This window comes from Fukomys damarensis, unplaced genomic scaffold (assembly GCF_012274545.1).
Source record: "Fukomys damarensis isolate Sample0158 unplaced genomic scaffold, DMR_v1.0_HiC HiC_scaffold_14, whole genome shotgun sequence".
NCBI lineage: Eukaryota > Metazoa > Chordata > Mammalia > Rodentia > Bathyergidae > Fukomys > Fukomys damarensis.
The window spans coordinates 26,352,281-26,374,960 of record NW_022900926.1 but is presented as its reverse complement, the minus strand read 5'-3'; the positions used below and the strand labels follow the sequence as shown (position 1 = coordinate 26,374,960).

At 37.8% G+C, this 22,680-nt stretch overlaps 1 protein-coding gene across 1 annotated transcript in view; it reads left to right on the top strand.

Moving 5' to 3' along the window:
- The window catches only part of Snx9 (sorting nexin 9), a 90,070-nt gene that overhangs the window by 52,679 nt on the left and 14,711 nt on the right, over window positions 1-22,680 (top strand). Inside the window, exons 6-10 of the mRNA XM_010625221.3 lie at window positions 954-1,104; window positions 4,365-4,449; window positions 7,379-7,504; window positions 7,631-7,748; window positions 17,025-17,155. Coding sequence (XP_010623523.1) covers window positions 954-1,104; window positions 4,365-4,449; window positions 7,379-7,504; window positions 7,631-7,748; window positions 17,025-17,155 — 611 coding nt within the window. The remainder of the gene's footprint in view (window positions 1-953; window positions 1,105-4,364; window positions 4,450-7,378; window positions 7,505-7,630; window positions 7,749-17,024; window positions 17,156-22,680) is intronic.

Here is a 22,680-nt window from a genome sequence, read left to right as displayed (position 1 = left end):
ATCTCAGAACAGGGCAATTTAAGAATTGGTTATTTCTGAAATTTTCCATTTAATATTTTAGACTGTGGTCAACCACAGGGGACTAAAACTGTAGAAAGTGAAACCGTGCATAAGGGAGTTTATCATATTTATTTGCTATTAAACTGTGAGAGTTCCTTATGTCTTTTGGATGTTAACCCCTTACCAGATGTGGTTTACAAATACATTCTCCCAGTTGATTAACTGCTTTTTCATTTATTGTTTCCTTTGCTGTGCAGAAGCTTTTTAGTTTGATGTAGTCACACATAATTTTTGCTTTCATTGTCTGAGCTTTGGGTGTGACAGGAATTTTTCCCCAGTGATGTCCTCTAAGAATTTTACCCTGTCAGATCTTACATTTAGATCTTTAATCTATTTTGAGTTGATTTTTATACATGGTATAAGATTAGGGTCCAGTTTCATTCTTCTGAACATGGACATTCAGCTTTCCCAACACTATATTTTTGTTTTGTTTTGTTTTTTGTTTTTTGAGACAGGGTCTCACTATGCAGTTGAGACTGACCTGGAATTCACTATGTAGCCCAGGCTGGTCTCAAACTCACAGCGATCCTCCTACTTTAGCTTCCCGACTGCTGGGATTACTGGAGAGCACCACCGCACACGGCTCTTTCCCAACACTATTTATTGAAGAAATGGTCCTTTTCCCATTGTGTCTTCTGGGTGCCCTTGTCAAAAATTAGTTGACCTGACTTTCTATTTAAGTTGTTTGTAACTTGTCTTTTGTAATATTCAACATTCGGGCTTTAAAATGCTCTGGCTGCAAAGCCGGTACTTCCCATAGTATATTTCTGTATAAAATCATTTTTTTATCTTTTTAAAAACTTGGTTGGCTCAGTTCAGTAGTTATCAGAAATTAAATAATTTCATTTCTGCTGTATTTTTCTGTACTGATAATCTTCTGTTCCCACCTCCAGCGGCTGGTGATGACGATGAGTGGGATGAAGACTGGGATGACCCCAAGTCCTCTTCTCCTTACTTTAAGGATCCAGAATCAGCTGAAACAGGGGGTGTTCAGCGAGGGAACAGTCGTCCAGGTGCTTCCTCCATGAAGCTGCCACTTAACAAGTATGTTTAAAAAGAAGTAGAGGGCACTGGTGTCTTTGTATAGAAACATATAAGAAATACAAAGAGGCAGTTGACTTTTTCTTTATTCAATGATCTACTGAATTTTGGGTAAATTTTTGTTGGTGGTGGTGGTGGTTTTTTGTTGTTGTTTTTGTTTTTTGTTTTTGTTTTTGTTTTTTGAGACAGAGTCTCACTGTATAGTTGAAACTGACCTGGAACTCACTATGTAGCCCAGGCTGGTCTTGAACTCACAGTGATCCTCCTGCCTCAGCCTCCCGAGTGCTGGGATTACAGACATGCGCCACCATGCCCGGCCTTAATTTTGGGTAAATTTTGACCATTTTAATTTTAATCTTAGCTTGAAAGCTAATTTTTTTTTAATTTATTTTACAGTGTTAAATAATGAAGCATTTGCCGGGTGTGGTAGTGCACACCTGTAATCCCAGCACTTGGGAGGCTGAGGCAAGAGGATTGCCATGAGTTCAAGGCCAGCCCAGGCTACATAGTGAGCTCAAGAATAGCCTGAACTACACAGCAAGACCCTGTCTCAAAAATAAATAAATACTGAAACAGTTATTATATATATTTAATCATCTGCTAAATAGTTTCTATTGTTTTTACCTTTATCAACTTCATGGTATATTAAGGTTCATTGCTAAAAATAATTATTAGAAAATATAATTTATATCATAAACTAAAAATATTAATATTATTGATAGTTTCATTGTCTTATTAACCACGTTTGCCAGGGATTGAGCAAAGTGGGTTGGGTTCATCCTCATGCCTTTTATTTTACATGTAATCCCTATTTTACTTTGGGGAAAATGAAGACTAAAGACATTGCACGCAGGCTCACACAGGTGGCCAGTATTGTCAGGTTTCTTAGGCCTCCATATCTGAGGCACATACTCTAAGCTTCTACATCTAATGTGTTTTTCAGATCTTTCTTTTCACTTAATGTTTCTCTTAGATTAAGAAAAAACATTCTTTATAGACTCTGTAAATTTACTGTTTAGCAGAAATGCCTCTGGGAAAGAGGGAATATGGAAATAGCATTGTAGGATATTTGGTAGAGAGTTCTGGGTAAATCTACTTTATGCCAGTGTAGCTTGAAAAATGTCTAATGTATGATGTCACTAAGAACCTTCAACTACTACTCTTCCAGCAGTTCTGCCTAAAATAGTTTATTTTCTAAAATTACTATTACTTTTTCTCAATAATCCAAGTCCATGATTCAGAGTATGTATCAAAGAATATTATAGTAGGTCTAGAAGACAGTTGAAAGCATAGTGTTTGGCATATATCTACATCCTAGGATTAAGGTCTTAATCCAGCATAATGAGGCCTGCAGGGTCTCTATTGTCTAAGTTACATTAGGGACTAAGTGGGCTCTTTTTTGACTGCATACTTTTTTACCTCTCTTTCAGTTTCTTCTACTATGTATCGCCATGGACAGTTAGTTGCATGCATCAGTCATTCGTTAATGATTAAATCTTTTTAGACTCAAATTTGAGCTCAATAGTGATGTGTATTACTCTTAGTTGTTCTTTAAGCCTTAATATAAAATATATTTTAAACTTACTTAAATTTGCCTCTTGGACCTAATTTTAAAAGCACAAACGCCATGTAAATGAATGGTCGTTGTTTCACAGCCAGTGCGTTTGGGTCTGACTCTAGTTTCCTACTTTCCATTTTGCACTCACTCTTCGATGTGCTCTGTGCCTTTGATGATTTTTTCAAACTTCAGTTTTCTCATCTCTAAATTAATTAAAGATTCTTTCTGATCTAAAATATCCTTCCAGGTTGAAACCAAATTAGAGCAGTCCTAATTTGACCCTGTACCCCTGAGGCTTCTGTCTGGGTACTGGGAACAACTTAAAACTTTGTACTTTTATTTAAACTAATAGAAAAATGAGTCATTTAAATGTAGAACAATTGTAAAAAAATTTTAAAGTATTAATGGCTTTTTAGCGATTTATTTTATATGAACTATATTTTAGTCTGTTGTAATGTGTAAAGAGACAGTGACAAGGCTGGGGATTTGGCTCAGGGTTCCACCGCCTGTCTTGCAAGCGAAAAGTCCCAAGTTTGATCTCTGATACAAAAAAAAAAAAGAGAGAGAGAGAGAGAGAGAGACAGTGACAGTGCAGTGTGGTAAATGAATAGCAGGAATATACTTGGCATGCTGAAGAAGCTCAGAGAAAGCCCTACCTGAGGCTAGAGTGAAGACATGCAGTACCTACTTTACATGAATCTTTTATTCCATGTTCACCAGGAAGGTAGGTCACCTTGGTCCTCTTCACATAAGAAGGCCGAGGCTACTAATGTCACATAAATGCTGAGTTGCAGTTCAAACCCAGAGCCAGCCAGCTCTAAGGCTTCTCTTTGTGCTTTTGTTTACTCACTGTTAGAGTGTCTAGGGAAGAAACCACTCAAGAATGGAAGAAAAAGCCCTAAAACTGTCACACTGGCCTTTGGCTTGGTGTATGAATGAAAGAAGTAATGTAGCTGGGTTTTCCCATTTTAGGTGTTGCTTTCTGAGTTTTTTTCCTATTTATTAAAAGGAAATTCTAAAGCCCCAATTAATCTTTTTTTTTTTTTTTCCCCAGAAGTAGCCCTTGGGTTTTATTTTTGCAGTTCTAGAGATTGAACCCAGGGCCTCAACATATGAGGCAAGTGCTCTACCACTGAATTACACCCTTAGCCCAAGAAGTAGCACTTTAGATAGATGTGCATTCTAGCTATTCTCTAGTTTTAGTTTGGATGTGGACGTGGATTTGATTCCTGCAAATAGCCAGTTCTATCTGTTATGCTTTTGGAGTCTCTTTAAGGAGATGTCTTTGAACTTGTCGGGTCTCATCAGCTAGCTTTTAAAGTGGTTCTAAAAGAAAATGATGCAATTGCTTGTGTTCATGGATGTCACAGTGTGACTGTTGTCTCATGTGACCGAAATTGTGGTGCTAAGTCCTGGAGAGGCAAGCAAGACTTTTTCAAGTCTTCTTTTCATTCATGATAGAGTACCCATAAATATCACACCTACTGGGGCCAGACTGTTCTCTTCAACAGATCAAGCATAATTAAGTGACCGACTGGCCATTGAACAATCTGATTACATTGGGTTTCATTTACCAGTTTCCAGTTCTGGTACATCTTAAAGATTGAATAAAGTTAAAACTTATGTGTTAAAGTAACATGCTGAGAATTGTGGAATTCTTATGAAGCAAGTCATAAGACTCACATGCATTTATCTTCATGATTAGATTTCCTGGATTTGCAAAACCTGGAATGGAACAATATTTGTTGGCCAAGCAGCTAGCAAAGCCCAAAGAGAAAATTCCCATCATTGTAAGTTTTTTTTATTTTTGTTTGCTTTGTTTCTAATTAAGGTCTTTCCTCATACCTTAAAGCTAAGAAGATTATCAGTCTTTTGGGAAGAATTTTTAAACACATTTAAATCCCAAATGATTGATGATATGTTAGTATTTTAGGAGAACTCAAGATAATTAGCATAAATTAATGCCTGTTGTCTAGATATTCTTTATCATTCAAACTATATTCAAGATATATGTATATTTCAAACACATATTACTATAATAATTTTCTAAAACATCTTAATGTATATTTTATATTCTTTTTAACCAGCTCTATACACTTAACTAATAAGCTCAAATCAGATAATTTAGGTTTCTGTCCTGGCAAAGTACCAGCATATTATCTGAAGAAGTCTCCTTATGCTGGTAATAGTGTTTCTTGCAGCAAGCCGGTTGTTATGTCAAGATAAGGAACTAGCATATAAAGTCTGGGAATATATGACATGATTAAGAATTTAGTCCATCTTAGAGCAGTGATTATTACATAATATGACAGGCTCTTTTATTCCATATTTGATTGCTGATAGATTTTCTATCTAGGCAATATCTGTGTATTTCCAAATATAATTCTGGGAAAGAAAACTAGTTATTTTTCTGACTCTGCTGACTTAACACTGTAACTATTAGGAGAAGACTTGAATGTAGTCACTGTTTGAACAAACAAGGACAAGAAATACTAGTCTTCTATATTGATGAAATTGCAGAAATGATGTTTCATTCTTTAACTACTGTTTCCACATCTTTAAAGTTTGAAATCCTGGAAACTTCCAGAGAGAAGGGCTATAACCAAGAGCCCCTTTTATCCTCCTCCCTCAAAGCAAATTTGGGGTAATTATCTTGTGAGTGGTTAAATTTTATTGTAATTTTTTTCTGTTTGTGTCAGACTATTAAGAAATTACATATGTATCATTATTCTTTTCATTCAATTTAGAACTCCACAGAATTAAGAGATTATGGCCCAGCTCTGACATTTTGAGAGTGAACTTTGTCACAGGCATGACAGTGGTGGAACAGAGCATAAGATTTGCCTGGTCTCAGGAGCTTTAGGAAGACATGGGCCATGAAGCCAGGGGTCAGGCCTGCTCCATGAGAAAGGAAGCTGAAGGAAGCCAGGAGTCTTCAGGAAGCAAAGAGAAAGCAGTAGAAGGCACAGTAACACACCCCGCCTAGTGAAATGTGGCCCATGAGCATGGGTGCCCTAGCCAACCAGAGCTGCCCCTCAGTCCCAGTCCCTAAGGAATGTTCCCCAAAGTGGCCACAAGTTCTGCTTTGCAGCTGTAGGAGAGCTTCCCAGATCCTGACCCCCTCCAATTACTGTAGAGTCATTTGTTCTCATTGATCTCCTTCATCCCTTGTTAAGCTCGTTCTTCAGTCACCTTCTTGGCCTTGACCTGATGACCTCTGGATGCCAAATGTATTCTGTTTTCTCTTTCTCCACCTTGGGAGAGTGTGAGGACTACCTTTATGGCTGTTGGCCTTCCTCAGAAATCTCAGTCTGCAGGAAGTGTCTTCCCTCAATCCAGTCTACGTGGTCTTACTTGTTTTCTTTTTACTTTCTTAGCATACTTTTTCTAACTTCAAGTTTCATATAATTTATAAACTATTGTCATCCCTCTTTGAATCTCTGAATGGATGTCTTCCCTAGAAGTAGTGTTTCATTTATAGACCACCTGTTGATATTTTTCCACCTTGTTCCTATAATTCAGATATTTTTCAAGTCCAATTCAAGAGGATAACATGTTCTCAAGATAATAAGCACTCCTGTTGTTCTTCATATTGTTCTTTGATAAGACCCACTCATATAATCTGGACCTTTGAAATCTATAATCATTTCTATTTATTCTAAAATGGATGACCCAGCACCAACACCAGACTATTAATGATACAGGGAGTGATCTGAAGAGCCTATGTGTGAGCCCCGGGATGCAAGATCCTTTGCAGCCATTTGGATCAGTTTTAAACAACATGAAAACAGCCACATTTGGAACAGCAGACCCATTGTCACTTAGCAGTGCTAGCAGAAATGATGCACAGGCTTAGACTTACACATCAGTTCTCTATACTCCCACATAGAACTCAGCTGCTTTCCCTTCCTCACACCCACTCCTAGGTAAAACCACAGTACTCTAGTGCAGTTGTAAACCTCACCTGAATTCCTGAGTCTTTGCCCCTAGTCACAGACAGAAAAGAACAATGGAAGAAGAAGGGGGCCTGCCTTCTTTGGGCAAGCCTCGCCTGTCAGGCATAATTCCAGGGACAGGAAGTGAGCCAAACAACTGAGCCTTTGCCCATGGAGTCCCAAGGAAAAACAACTAGCCTGGGTCTCACTCTTAAGGGTGCTAAATTCCCTACCACTAGTAAAACAGTGGATATCAGGCACTGGCCAATCCAATTAGCCATTTCTATAGCTAAAATGATGCAATTCAAATTATTATCACAGACTAGTTTTCCATTTGAAAACTGCTAGTTACCAGTCTTCCCTGAAAAAGTACAAAAATATGAGAACATCTTATGGTAATTTCACATTGTTGAAAAATCCAAACATGTAGATTTTTATTTCATAAAACCAGTATGTGATAGATTTATCACAAATAGCTTCAGACAGGTGTCTAAAGAGAGGAGAGACCCTGTGTTTTAACTAACACTATCCTAAACAGGGAGCTGGTTTCTCCTCTTCATGGGCTGAGCTGCCCGCATAAGAGAACAGAAGGGATCATCCCAGTAAATATGTTCTTCAAATGAGAACTCTGATGAAAGATTGGTCACTACCTTCTCAAAGAAGAACAGGAATGACTCTCCAAAGGATTTTCATTTCTGAAAAGAATCATTTGTTGATTTATGCTACTTGTATTTACTATATTTCCCTGTTACAAAATTAACTTTTTTTTTGGAACATTGTGTAGGTTGGAGATTATGGCCCAATGTGGGTTTATCCTACCTCGACATTTGACTGTGTGGTAGCAGATCCCAGAAAAGGCTCCAAAATGTATGGCCTGAAGAGCTACATTGAATACCAGTTAACACCTACTGTAAGTACCCATGTTATCAAAACCTGTGGTATCATTCAGGTATTGCTAGTTAGAGGTTGCATTTTTTTTTCTTCATTTGCTATAGTTGGCACCAGTAACTTTTAATCTCCTTCCTTTATTTTTTAGAACACTAATCGATCTGTAAACCACAGGTATAAGCACTTTGATTGGTTGTATGAACGTCTCCTGGTTAAGTTTGGATCAGCCATTCCAATCCCTTCTCTTCCAGACAAGCAAGTCACAGGTGAGTAGAAGTAATGCTGACTGTGGAGTAATAAGAGAAAAGATATGGCAGGTTATTTTCCTGTAAACAGCAAGGCACTGTTTTCCTTAGAACAGCAAGCATTAAGGTGCACAAGTTAATGTAGCTGTGAAGAGAGACCCAGAGCAGATCCTATGTATTTATGGAAGATGACTGACCACCTGAATGTTAGGTAAAAACATACAAGAACAATGTGAAATAGGAAGAAAAGGGCTAAAGGTGTAAGGAAAGTGGAAAGGGTAGTGGAAAGGTAATACAATAAGGGGGAAAAAAATAGGAGAAAATGGAAATAAAATGTTTGTAAACGGGGAGGGAAGGAGGGGGTGAAGGGAGGGCAGGGATAGGGTGAAAAAATGAGAACCAAGACCTGTCATGTAAAGGTACAAGATTCCAATAATGAATGTAACTGTACTGTATACCTAAAATGTACCAATAAACTCAATGAGGAAAAAAACATACAAGAGCTATCTGAGGTCTAGTATATGTACCTTGAATTCTAGCAGTCTGTATTTTCTCCTATAAAATAAATATGTGCATCTTTAAAAATGGGAAACATGATACCTGAAAAAATAGCTTATCCAAATGACCTAAAAGTGAAATAAAAATATGTGATCCAAATGATGTAAACAGGTTATTCAGACCAGCTGCATCATTTTCTTAACAGTGGGTAACTATCACATGGAGATGCCAGAGAGTTTATAAATGTTACTAGAGCAAAGTGCAAGTTTTCTATTGAATTGTCATTGATTATTACCCTCTCCCTTTTCTTGTTTTTATAATGTCTCATTTCCACCACCCCTACTGTACCCTCAAAAGTCTGAAAATCCAATTCATATGGTTCCAAAGCCCTTTGGAATTATGCAGTCAGAAAGGATGTGTTGCCTGCTGGGACACTTGTTGTGCTTTGGCTTTCATCACTAGCTAGTGTGGAATCTGGTGTGTTAAGTGCTTGAAGACTCAGGTGTGTCTTAGAATATATGTGTGTAACAGAGCTGATCTTTATCAAAGGTTGATGGTGAACCTTTTAGAGTCCCAAACTGTTACCCAAAACCCACTTATATATCACAAAGTGCAATTAAGCCTCAATACCTAGTTTTAGTTTAAAAAAAAAAAAACTCATACATTAATATCTTTTGCCTTAAAAGAAAAACACAACAACACACCTGCCATAGGTTCACCACTCATGGTTAGAAGGAGCTAGAAAATGTTCAGATAAATGAAACTAGTAAATGTAGAAAGGAATGGATGGAATATGAGAGAAAGGCTTACATCGTCAGAGACCTGGGAGACCCGGAGAAAGATGGGTCACTCATCTGCCCCAGCAAGAATTCAAGCAAGGAGGAAGAAGGTTCTTCCCAGAGATCAGGGAGACAGAGAAGGCTTGATCCTCCCAGCAAGTGCTGCCATGAGTAATTCAGGGCAGGACTGAGAGAAACGGTGACCAGCCAGGTAGCAGCCCCAGATCGAGCTAGTTCAGTGCTACAGTGCACTTAGTTCCCATGGGCTGGGGTTCACATGTGCCCACCCCTCCAGAGTGCTTTTCCTCACTCCTCTGGGACAGGCATTTTCACCTTCACTTTACACATGGGGAAACACCAAACACATTCCTCTCTGTCATGTTTAAAAGGGGAATTTCAATTGGATCCTGAAGCTTGCTGTTTGTTAGAAGATGTAGACCAACTAATCTAGCTAGAATTAGTAAGTTGTTCTTAAGGTCTTACTTTGCTTTATATTTATTTTTCTCTAAGATATTTTTGAGAAAGACAAATTTTGGTTCTTTTAAAGGAGTTGTTTTGATTTTTATTTTGATTTTTTTATAAAACTTTTCAGAAGTTTCAAATCATAGCAGGATGAAGATTGAGGGCTTCTCTGCCAGCAGAGGAACACAACTCTGTGGGTGACAGTATAGTGTCCCTCATGGGGATGGGGCTGGTGAGTAAGGCCAGAGCAGTCAGTGTGTGACTGTTTCCCACTTGGGGTCATTGTACCCCTGTCCCATCTGCCCAGTTCAGATACTCCTCTCCTTGCTTTAAATCACAGCCTCCTTTAAAACCCAAGACTTCGCTATGACACTAGGGATTGAACCCAGGGCCTTCACACTGAGCTACAATACCAAGACAGGGTCTCACTAGCTTCTAGTCCTCCTGCCTTAACCTCCCAGAGTGCTAGGATTGTAGAAGTGTGCTGCCATACCCAACTTTTTTCATATTTTTAATTTTCAATATGTTTCTTTGAATTTTATATTCTCCTTTTCCCCCTTGTTAGCCCAACAGATACTCCTCATTGTTTAAATATATGGGTTAGTAGGTTGGTTTAGGTTCATAGGACTTTCTTACGTGTTTTAGGCTTTAATGTATTGTTTCTGAATCAAATAACTTAGTGCTATTTCAAAGCATCATAGAGTCACAGTTCTCCTTCCATATTAAGGTTTTCATTTTTTTAAAGTATAGGCATGCAGCCAGGTTATGGCACAGAGAAACAACAGCCCCCAGTCTGAAGAAAGCTGAGCTTTGATCCCCTAGCTGGGACACATGCTGAAGAAACTGAGAGGCACAGAGTGACACCATTACCCTATTCATTTGCCTCCAGCCTATGATACTCACAAGATCATTGTTGTGTACAAATTCTCCTCTGACTGAACTCCTGGAGAAAAGAGAAGCCCAGTAGTTGAAATTATTTCCTGTGGTCTTTGAAAAAAAAAAAAAAACAGTCAATCCATAAAAAGTTTATAGTCAGCATTTTTTATTTGTAGATTTTGTTCTTTGTGAAATAATATTGAATGAATCAGTTTTATTCCTGGGTACCAGCATAGAACATTAACATATTTAGTGAAAACCTAAGTGAGCTTTGTTGAAAATGGAGCCTAAAAGTCTTTGACCCCCCCGGAACTTTACATGAAAATCCTACCGAGCATAAAATAACATCTGAAGTTGGTTTGGAAGTCAAACCAGGTGGGTCAAAAGAATCTTCACAAGATCATATTTTCAGTAAAAATCATTAAATTTCTACCACTGGTTAGTTAATACGTTCTTGATATAATTCACTTGCTCATAATGGAAGTCATTGCATCCAGCGCCATGAGGACCTGCTGCATCTCTTGTGTCCTGAAGGTGGGTGACTGTCTTCCCTCAGGGTGAGACTCGTGTCACCTAAGATTGTGTAGATCTGGAAGGGCTTTTGTACGCTAGAGGTATCTAGATCTGTGCTGCTGTTCAGGTGCTACTTCTTAGACAACAGTTATTTAAATGTGGGTCTGTAGTGCTCTTCATGTTGAAAGACTCATTCTTATTTTTATTTATAATTTCTAAAAGCTCAGGCTGCATTTTTTGAAAAATTTATTTTTGCATTATGTGTAATGAATTCACTCTGGTGTACAGTTCTGAGTTTTGACAACTGCTGCTACAATCTTGTAACCACTTCTACATTTATGATATGGGACAGTTCTGTCATCTCCCAAAACTCCCTGGTGCTTCCTCTCTATTTTAAACCCCTTCTCTACTTCTACCCATGGCAAAACTTGATCAGTTTTTTGTTCTTATAGTTTCACCATGTCTAGAATAGATTCATAAATGGCAGCATAATGGCACATTTGAGATTCATCCCTGGCCCTTTTTATATGTGATTTTGAGACATGGCCTCACTCCTGCCTCAGCCTCTTACCTAGCTGGAATTATAGGTATGTGCCACCACTTCCAGCTGTACCCAGATTTTGTATGACTGTAAGTTGTCATTTGGTTCATTTAGTAGGTATATGTTTAATGTTTATGAAGGTGGCAGTATCATCTGGAATCCTCAACAGCAATATAGAAGTACCCATGGTCCCACATTACCTTCACTTGATAGTGTCTGTTTTTCTTTATTTTAACCAAGTCTGATAGATATGTAATATATCTCATGGTTTTAATTTGCATCTCTTTACTTACTTGAAGTATTGAGTATCTTTTTATATGCTTATTTGCCATCCATATATCTTTGTTGAAGTATCTGTTCAAATCCTTGGGCCATTTTTAAAATTTAGATTGTATTTTATTGCTGAATTTTGAGAATTCTTTATATGTTCTGGAAACAGTCCTCTGTCCAATGTGTGATGTACAGATAATTTGTCCTAGCTATGGCTTGTTATCATGCTCTTAATAGTGTCTTCTGTTGAACAAATGCTTTGTATTTTAATGAAGTCTGATGTATCAATTTTTGCTTTTATGAGTGCATTACGTGTTGTGGCTTAGACCTCTTTGCCTTAACTTCAGTTCCCAATGATGGTTTCTCCTAAAAGCTTTGCATTTTCTTTGCATTTGTAGTTGATTTTTGTGTAAGTTGTGAGGTGGTGTAGAAGTATGAGGTGTGGTAGAGTTTTTTTTTTTTCCTTTGCATCTGAATACTCAGAGATTCTAGCATCATCTATTGGAAAGACTGTTCTTTCTCTATTGAATTTCCTTGGCACTTTGTAAAGTCACTTGACTATGTGGTTTATTTCTGGTTTCTATTTGATTGATTTATGTGTCCATCTTTTTTACCAATACCATGCTTTCTTGATTAATGTAACTTCATGGTTAGCCTTTAAATCAAGTAGTGTGATTCTTCTGGATTGATTCTTTTTCACAGTTCTTTTAGTTATTATTCTTTGGTCTATCCATGTAAATTTGAGTCAAATTTATAGATGTGTGTAAATAATCATGGCACAGAATTTGCTGGAATTGCATTGATTCTGTGGATCAATTGGGGGGAGCATTCACATCTTAATATCTAGTCTTTTAACCCATGAATGTAAATATATTGTTTGACTTTCATTAGTGCTATGTAGTTTTATACATACAGATTTATGCATAGATTTTTGTAGGAGAATGTCATTGGGAAGGGGACTATGATAAGTGATACTGTTTGTTTAAATTTATACCTTCTAGTTTATTTCATACAGAAACAAAATTGATCCTTATATACCAATCTTTTTTTTTTTGGTACCAGGGATCGAACTCTGGCCCTTGTGCTTGTGAGGCAGGCACCAGAACCACTGAGCTAAATCCCCAGCCCTGTATACCAATCTTATATCTGTAACTTTACTAAACTCACTTATTAGTTCCAGGAGCTTCTTTGTGGATTCTTTGTGTTCTTTGTATGTGGACAGTCACGTCATCTAGGAAAAGAGATAGTTTCGATCCATCTTTTCTAACTGTGTACCTTCTGTTTTGCCTTATCACACTGACAAGGATTTGCAGGATAATGACTAGGAATAGTGAGAACAGACATCTTTGCCTTATTCCCAGTCTTAGGAAGAAATCTTTTAGCCTTTCACCATTAAGTGTGATGCCCACTGCACTGTAGATTTTCTGTTGTTCTTTTATCCAATTAAGGAACTTCCTTTCTGTTTCTAGTTTGCTGAAAATGTTTCTTCATGAAGGGATGCTGACTTTTATCAAATGTATTTTGTGCATCCTTCGAGGCAGTCATGCTTTTGCTTCTTTAATCTTTTAACATGATAGCTTACTTTGATCAGCTGTCTAGTGCAAAACCATCCTTCTATTCCTGGGATAAACCTTACCTGATTGTGATCTATTATTATTTTTATACATAACTATATTATTGATATTTGAGGATTTTTGTGTTCATGAGCATTATTGCTCTGTAGTTTTCTTGTAATTATTGCTCTTATAGTTTTCTTGTCTAGTTTTGGTATGGGGCAGTGTTGGTCTCATCAGATAAATCTAGACATATTCCTTCCTTTTCCATATTCTGGAAGAGAATGAAGACAAATGTAGAATTGTTCTTATCCTATAAATATTTGATAGCACTCACCACTAATATCATCTGGACTATTTAATTATTGATATGGTTATATTTACATTGGCCATTTTGTTATTTTATTCTGTGTATCTTAACTGTTCCTCTCTTCCTCTTTGTCTAACTTTCCTTAATAAAATATTAAGTAAATATTTGTCACTTGCCATTCTAATTACTGTCATTTGTTAAACTAAATTTTTTTGGAAGAAAATCACTTCATTCTAATAAGTTTACAAGTATTAAATCACAACTGCTGGTTTAAGGAAGCCACACAAACATTTGCCCCAAATCCTGTACCATTTCAGTGAACTTCTATATTACACCCTCTTTCATTGCCATTTTGAAATAAGTTAACAACAAGCCATTTAGTTTATTATATGTTATACTTTCATCATCAGTTACATTTTCATGCTAAAGTAATGGTCAGAGCCAATTTTCTATTTCTTCATTTTAAATTTCTTAATTTCAGTTATTGTACATTTGCAGTTCTACACTGCTTCAGCACCTCATTGAAGCCCTCATAGAGTTTAATATTATCCAAAAATGGCTATATCTCATAAAAGCAGGGGCCACCAAACTGCTGTGGCACCCACTGGGTTCCCTGAAGTTGCTGGTAAGTGATGTCAGCTTTTGAGTCCTCACCATTACTCCCTCCTGAATCCCCAGTGATGTCACAACCCCTCAGTATGCATGCCCTGCAGTAGAGCCAGTAGCCATGCCAGCTGAGCCATTACTCCTGGCTGCTGGGGTGCAGCAGCAGGTACACCAGCTGCAGGTGGTTAGGCAGCTGCTGGAAGGTGAGCAGGTGCTGGCCTGAATGCAGCTCTCATCTGAGGGGCTTGGTGAGCTGAAGCACCATGCAGAAAGTACAGTTGTGGTTTCCACATGGCATCCTTAGCTTGGTGTCTAGAAATGCAAAATTGCAAAGGATCTCAAACTAAATGTTTAAAGTTTCTTTAGTGGTTGCTCTAGAGGATAAATACACATCTTTTTTAACATTACAGTGCACTTTAGATTAATCTTAACTCAATTCCAGTAAAATACAGGATCCTTTCTCTAGTTTAGCTCCAGTATTCTTCCTCATTTTATGGACTTACTTTCACATGTTTTATACCTGTTGGTTGTAAATTCAGCAGTGCAGTGTAAAAATTACTGTGTTCTTCATTCTTGCCTCTTTTAAGGAAGTTAAAGAAGCAAATTAGAAAAAACAAATCTGTACAGTCTTTTATATTAACCTACATATTTCTAGTGCTCTTTCTCCCTATGGATTCTAATCACCATCTTTAATAATTTCCTCTTAGTCTAAAGGGGTTCCTTTAATATTTCTTGCAGTAGAAGTCTACTATCAGCAAGTCTCTTATTATGTATCTGTGTCTTTATTCTGCCCTGTATTTTTTGAAGGATGTGGTCCTATTGTCTGATTCAAGGCTGGTAGTCATTCTTGGGACCTGGTGAGTGTGTTGTTTCATTGCCTTCCAGCTTGCTCTTGACAGATGATAAGTCAGCTATTAATTCTGCTGGCCTCCTACAGAAAGCAACATACTTGCTGCTTTCAGGATTTCCTTTTTGTTTCTGTCTTTCAGCTGTTTAGTCCTGCTATGTCAAAATGTATAAAAGTTTGTATCTTACAAATACAGTTTGCTGAGGTTTCTTCGGGTCTCTTAAAAGTATAGTTTAAAGTTTTCCATCAAATTTGGGGAGTTTTTTGCCATTATTTCTTTAAATACTTTTTCTGCTTCTTTGTCCTCTTCTCCCTCCAGGACTCCCAGTGTGCTTGATGATTTCTGGGGCTTTATTTTTCATTAGTTTTTCGTCCTGTTTTTCATTTTGGACAACTTCAGTGGATCCGTCTTCAGTTCACTGAGTCTGTCCTCTGTCATCCTGAATCTACTCTTGAAGCCTTTTCAGAACATTTTCATTTCAGTTATTATACTTTCAACTCCAGAAATTCTTTTTAAAAATAATTTCTATTTCCTTGAGAGTCTCTGTTAATTCCTTCTCATATTTTTCTTTAACTTTTTCAACATGGTTTTCTTTAGTTCTTTGAACATATTTATAGAAGCTGCTTTGTCTGCTGGTTTCTTTTGTCTGCTAAATTCATCTGGGGACACTTAAAGGAAATTTTCTATTGACTGCTCATTTTTCTCAGTATGGATCATATCTTGCTGTTTCTTTGCAGAACTATTCATTTTTTTTGTTGAAAACTGTACATTGAGAATTTTAGCAACTCTAGATTCGCATTATTCCTCCCTGTAGGTGGTAATTGTTTCTGCTCTATGTTTGTTTGTTAAGTAACTTGCTCAGGCTGAATCTCTTAACTCTGTCTCCCTTGCAGCTCAGTTAATTTTATATTTGTTTATTTTCCAAGTCCTGTTTGCAAAGGTTTATTCTTGTGTCTGTATAGATTAGTGGGAAGCCTGTGATTCAAGGAGCAGAGGTGGCTTTTGGCCATATCAAGCCACGGAGGTTCTGCTCAGTGTCAGTGTAGCAGCGTAGAAAGCAAGTAAATTCAGAGCTGGGGCCTTTTCAAGTTAACTTTGGCTTCTTTTACTTTCCTTTGGGCTTATTTTATTTTAAGATAGGGCCTCACTGTGTTGCCAGACTGGGCCTAAACTTACCCAGGTGATCCTCCTGCCTCTGCTTCCCAGCTGTCTGGGATTACAGGCACATGCCTTGGTACCTGACTTCCTAGGCCCCTTTTTAAAATTCTCCTTTCCATGTATGTGCAGCCTAAGAGATGTAAGAAGCTTGTGGCTGGTTTTAACCTTGTCCAGTCTGCACTGTTTGTATACAGCTTCAGCCTGCATATGCTTGGTCCAGCTATCTTGGCTAGTTGGTCCATTTACGCCAACATCCACCTCTGAAATTGTCACTGGGCATGAGCATCTCCCACTGCTCCACATCAAATGAGCTCCCTCAGACCCCAGCAAGGAAGTCAACAGTGTCAGTCCCCACAGCCTGCTCCACCCTGTCTCCAGCAGGGGAGGAAGGCACACAGAAGCAAGGAGAGAAGGGAGCAGCCACAGAATGTTACAGTCATACTGAAAGCTCAGCAAGTTTTCAAGTATATACACTTCTCAGGTGGCCTTTGGACTTGGTTAATTCCAGAGCACTGATTCGGTTGTTTCGTATAGACTTCATGAGGCCACCTAGGAGCTGGTCTGATGTTTGTGTACCAGTTGGAGATAGTTTATCATATCAAGGTAAGACTTAAAATTGTTGCTCTTGTCACAAAAGATTTCTTAATGTGTTAAATTGAAATTTGATTCTTAAACTAAATAGAGTGTCAGATCTTTCCTGTGGATCTCTTGAACTTTCTCATATCTCATTAAGGCTCTGAAAAATCACCGTGGTTTTGCCTTTTATAAAACAGCTTTCTACCAAGTGGCCAGTGGTCATAGAAATGATTTTTTCAGCTTTTGTAACATAACTGCAGTTCACTTCATAGAAAGCTCTGTTTCACTCTTGATGTGTCTTTTACAGGTCGCTTTGAAGAGGAATTTATCAAAATGCGCATGGAGAGACTTCAGGCCTGGATGACCAGGATGTGCCGGCACCCAGTCATCTCAGAGAGCGAAGTCTTCCAGCAGTTCCTGAACTTCCGAGATGAGAAGGTAAGACAGCTGACCATATCATATGGTGTCAGGAAAGTGAGTGTTCTCACAGTCACACTGCAGGCATATGTGAAAGGAGTTAAAAGCATGTTGCTTAATTATCTCTTACTCCCTCCAAAGACAGGAAAGGGACAGAAACCTAAATCCCAACCATAGCGGGTAGTCCTGCAGTATGAAAAAACTGTTAGCCAGAGGGGTCTTAGACATGGGCTGGTAAGCAGGCAAAGTGGATTAACTTGGATGAGCAGTTTTCTCAAAGGTGCTCTTAAAAAGAGGGCAGACCCCAACTGATATGAGAGGTGCTGTTAGCATAAAGTGAAGGGAATTCCTCTGGTCCCCTTTGACCTAACAGTGCCACAGCTTCTAGAAGTAAAGTAGTGTCAAAGATGAACCATCCCTCTCCATCACTGTAGTCATCATTTCTTCATAACTAGTTGAGTCCAAAGTAAATGCCTGTCTGTATCCCCCCATTCCCCCTTGGACAGTCTCTGCCACTGGTCATTTCTTTCTCATTACAATCAAGAAAAACTGGCTGCTCGATATCTCATCACTGTCTTGAAAATAGTTTTCTCTCTTAATAAGCTTTCACTGTACTTATTGTAACTTTTTATTCTCTAAAGATATTTATTGTCATTTTCTTCTGTCATAGTTGTGTTCCTCTTCTCATAACAAATATTGCCTATTTTAGAAAACATTCTAAAGAGTAAAAGCATGAATTAGCTCAGAAGCAGCAGCAGATGCTAAATATATTATGATCCTGGAAAAAATGTTACAGTTATTTTTATTTTTATCAAATAAAAGAATATCATGTACCCTGTTGGACCTGCCAGAGATTTACCTGCTAAATTTCCTTATAGTATTTTTCTTCCCTTGTTGAAGTGAAAGATACTTGCAAAAAGTGTAAATATTAGGACTCTCTTTTTATATATGCTTAACAGACATATGCATGCACTTACCATAGTATAAATATTTGGGCCTCAGTTTCAGTTATTGCTTCTTTCTAGAGAAGACTGGTATATTCAGTTTGTTTTATGTCACCAATAAAATACTGAGGTATCCAAGCATTTCTTCATTAATTTGTATCTATTAGATCATAGGTTAGCTTTGCAAGCTACTCTACCACACCCTAGTTTTTCTGCTAAAAAGAGAAATTTATTCACAGTATTTATGTCTGAAGCTGTATAGTAGTGAAACTAAGTTCTCTGAGTTTTAATTGTTTGTTACAAAACCTGTATCAAAGCTGCTTCAAGTTTATCGTCTTCTGGCTTCCCACAGGACTTTAACAAGGGCTCGTTATGTTGGTTTTCCAAGGATTTGATTTATAAAACACTTCTGAAGGTCATGTTTTCTGCATAGAATAGTTTAAAAATAATAAATCGAAGACATTGGTTGTTTTGTGTTTTGTTTAATGACTGCCACTTTCAAAGTCTGATCAGCTTGTCAAAATGGTGCAAGAGAATAAAAAAAAAAGAACTTAGGGCCCCTGACCTCTAGTCTCGCCTCTATTTCTACCTACTTCTGTGATTTTTGTCAAAATGTTTGTTCTCTTTGGACCACAAGCTAAATGGTAGTGTAAAACTAGAAAAACTGTCATTCTTTGATTATTAGTAGCAAGTATAATAAACACAGAAAATCCCAGGGGCTGGGGATTTTACTCAGGGGCAGGAAGTGCACCTGCCTTGTTAGGTGCAGGGTCTTGAGTTCAATCCCTGGTACCAAAAAAATTCCAAAGAATATGCATATAAATTACTAGAAATAAATGATTATTAAGGTAGCTGGATACAGTAAATTCCATGTTTTTCAGCAATAAACAAATTATAAGTTTAAAAATGCCATCATTTATAATAGTACCAAAAGTATTAAATGTCTAGGAATAAACCAAGAAAATGTACAGTAGATCGATACTGAAAGCTATGAGATATTAACAGAAGTCCTAAGTCAATTTTCCAGTATGAATTGAAGAACAATAAAGATGTCATGTGTAAAAAAATCAAAGTGCTAAGAGTAATAAGGTGCTCTTGGAAGAAAAAGTAGCAGGATAACTGTACTGGATATCAAAACTCACTGTAGAACTAAAATAGTGTGAAAAATGTAGTGTTGGCATAAAGAACAGAAGCATGTCCGAAGAGCAGAACAGAGTAGCAGTGAGTGTAGAAGGGAAGGAGTAGTCTTCCATAAATGACGCTGGCCCCTCTGGGGCATCACAGGGAAAGGTGAAATGTGGTCATACTTTTTAAACAGCCTCACCTGTTAAAGACACATATCAAAATATTTATGGACAAAACTATATTATGTCTGAGATTTCCTTTAAAATAAGAAAAAGTACAGCGAGTCAGTAGAATGGAAAGGACTCACTGTTTTAGAATAAGATCAGCCACCCACATGAGAGGGGTGGGGCCAGTGCTTCAGGCACCTTCTTCCTAGTTCACAGTCCTGAGGCCAAGTTCAAGACCAATTGCCATCTCTCTGCACTGTGGCAGGAATAGTAAGACAGGAGTCTGACAGTGTCTTCCACTCTTTGAATATTAGTGGAAGGGGAGGGCAGCTGACATTGTAACCAAAGGAGGCATATGATTCTAGACTCATTTCAAGGAAAAATATTGGGAGCGGCAGCAGCGGTTCTTGGACAGGACTCTAAAGGCTAAAGTTGAAGAAATTTAACCAGTTAGCAAGAAAGTTGGAAATAAAATTCTTCCCTCAGAATGTGTCACAAGCTAGCATAGCTCCTTGCTTTAGTGATAAAGAATATTAAAACTAAAGAATAAATCTATAAGAAAAAGCTTTGATTAAAAGTTGATGAAAATCAGAGGAGCATAGTTCTGACAAAGATCAACCTGGTCTTTTAACAAGGAACTTAAGAGCATACAGGGAAAGTATGCCCACTTGGTAGCTAGAGTGGCACACTCTGATGTAGGGGTTCAACTGGCCTGCCCATAAAAGCAGGTCAGTTTTTAAAGATTAGCTGAGGTGGGCCAGGATCTAGTTATTTCCCATCCTCATTCTGTACCTCAGATTGAATGCTCCTGACTTGAAGAGCAGTTTGGTTCCCATGTGAGTAATCCTCTTGCTTAGAGGGGCAGTTTTAGTCTTGTGAGGCTGTGCTGGAATCCAGGACAACTCTGAGTTTAAGGCAGTGGAGATTCTGGGCAATGCTGAATGTCAGTAATCTTATCCTAGCATCTTCTGTCTTCAACAGTAAGGTAAATTTAGGTCTAATAAACCTTGTTTTGCCAACTTTTAGACATATACTCCTTAAGTGACTTAACATGCTTATATGCAGAACTGAGAAAGATTTGACCCACATTTTCACAAAATGAAGACCAAGCCTTATTTTACTTTAAATTACCTATTGGGCATTTATAGGCCCATGTCTTGCCTACTTTTCTTGTTGCTGGGACAAAATACCTAACACCCACAAATCAAAAGAGTAAAGGTTCAATTTAACTTGTACAGTTTGTAGAGGTTTCAGTCCACAATTGGCTGGCTTCATGCGAGGACAGCATGGCAGAGGAGAAACAGTTCATGGTGTGGCAGGCCGGAAGCAACAGCAACAGCAGCGAGCCTCCCTTTTGCTTTTATGCCATCCAGGCTACAAGCCTATTGGATGTTACCACCCATACCTAGGGTGAGCCTTCCCAGCCACACCTAGAACCATGCTAAACCAATCAGTAGGCTAATCTATCACATCCTTAATCTAATATTATACACCCATGATCCACCCACTCCCAAAAGCCCCATTTTGGAGTGCCTGAGGCTTTAGGAGACATTTTAGATATAAACTGTAACATTCCATATGAAAAAAAAAATGACAGTTCTTAGCAAAAACTACTTTTAAGTCCCTGACTGCCTCAGAAGAAAACACAAATCATGCTTTTGATGAGTAATAAGTTAAGGGTTCAGGAGTTTGTTCTTTGTCCCTCTGGTGGTCTTTGACTATGTCATATGGAAAGAAATAGACACCAAAGAAGTTCTGGATGACAAAGGTTATTTCCATCTCTCTGTGTCCTTGTCTCTCTCTATTTCTCTCAATAGAGTCTTCTAAATTGCCCCAGGTTGGCCTCAAACTTGCAATCCTTCTGCCTCAGCCTTGCGAGTATCCAGGATTACAGGCATACAACACCATACTTGGCTAAAAAGGATTACTTCTTTAGTAATATTTAGAGATTATTTATTTAGAGCTGTTGACAGTCTTGGAAAATATGTAGACTAAAATCACTATGGAAACTGCATCATATGAAATTACACATAGGTAATGTCTGTGTATCTCTTATAAAACTGATATTTTTTAAAAAGATTAATAAAATGCTAATAATTGAAGCCAAGTCTGTGAGGACTTATACTTTTCAGTTTTTCTATGTCTTTGAGAGTTTCCATTGTAAAAAAAAAATTTTTTTTTTTTTTAATAATTCTAGGAGGGCTGAGGATTTAGCTCAGAGGTACCATACCTGCCTCACAAGCAAAAGGTACTGAGTTCGATCCCCAGTACCACCAAAAAAATAATAATAATTCTAGGGCTGGGGATTTAGCTCAGTGGTGCCATCACCTGCCTTGCAAGCATAAGATCCCAAGTTTGATGCCCAGTACCCCCAATAATAGTAATTCTATATGGTTCAGAGACATAAATGTGAAAAGAAAAAGCAACACAATGAGCTTCCTTGGAGGTGACCTAGGAGAATATCTTCATACCCCTAGCATAGGGAAGGTTTCTGAAATAAGATATGAAAAAGAGTGACCATACAGAAGGACATGGATGTTAGACTACACTAAAATTAAGAACTTATTTTCATCAGAAGAGCCATTAAAAGTGAAAACCTACTAAGTAGGAAATATTTGTAACATTAATAACAAAGGGCTACGTGTTAGAATGTATGAAAACCCATATAAATGATATGAAAAATAATCAGCCCAGCAGACCAGTAGGAAACTTGATAATGTACTTCAGAAAAGAAGGTATCTGAACCACCAACAAACAGAAAAGTACAGTACCAAGTTCATTAACAATTGAAGAAATGCAAATTAGAACCACTAGAGGATTAACACTCAACACTCTGCAGATTTGCTAAAATAAAAATGACCTTGCCAAATGTCTTCTTGGAGAAGTAAGATGCTGCCAGGACTCACACTTTGCTGGTGTGGGTAGAAATGAGTAAGACAGTTTGGAAAACAGTCTGGGATTAGCTATAGAAGTTGAACACAGTCAGGACCCGGCATCTTTACTCCAGGATGTGTACTGGATAGAAATTCAGTACATACCCACCAGAAGACATGTGCATCACAATCACAATTCTATTCAACTTGATAGGAGTGGTTACCACTAGGAGAATAAATAAAATAGGGAATATTCATACAGTGGAAGATTATACAATGGTGAAATGAGTGAACAACAGCTGCACAGCAGTGTGAATGTAGGTTAAGCAAAAGAAATCAGGCACTAAACATGCATGCTGTGGCATTCTTTGCTAATTCACAAAAGTAAGAAAATAGTAATTTGGGAGCTGACTCTGGGGATTTGGAAGATCAGTTTG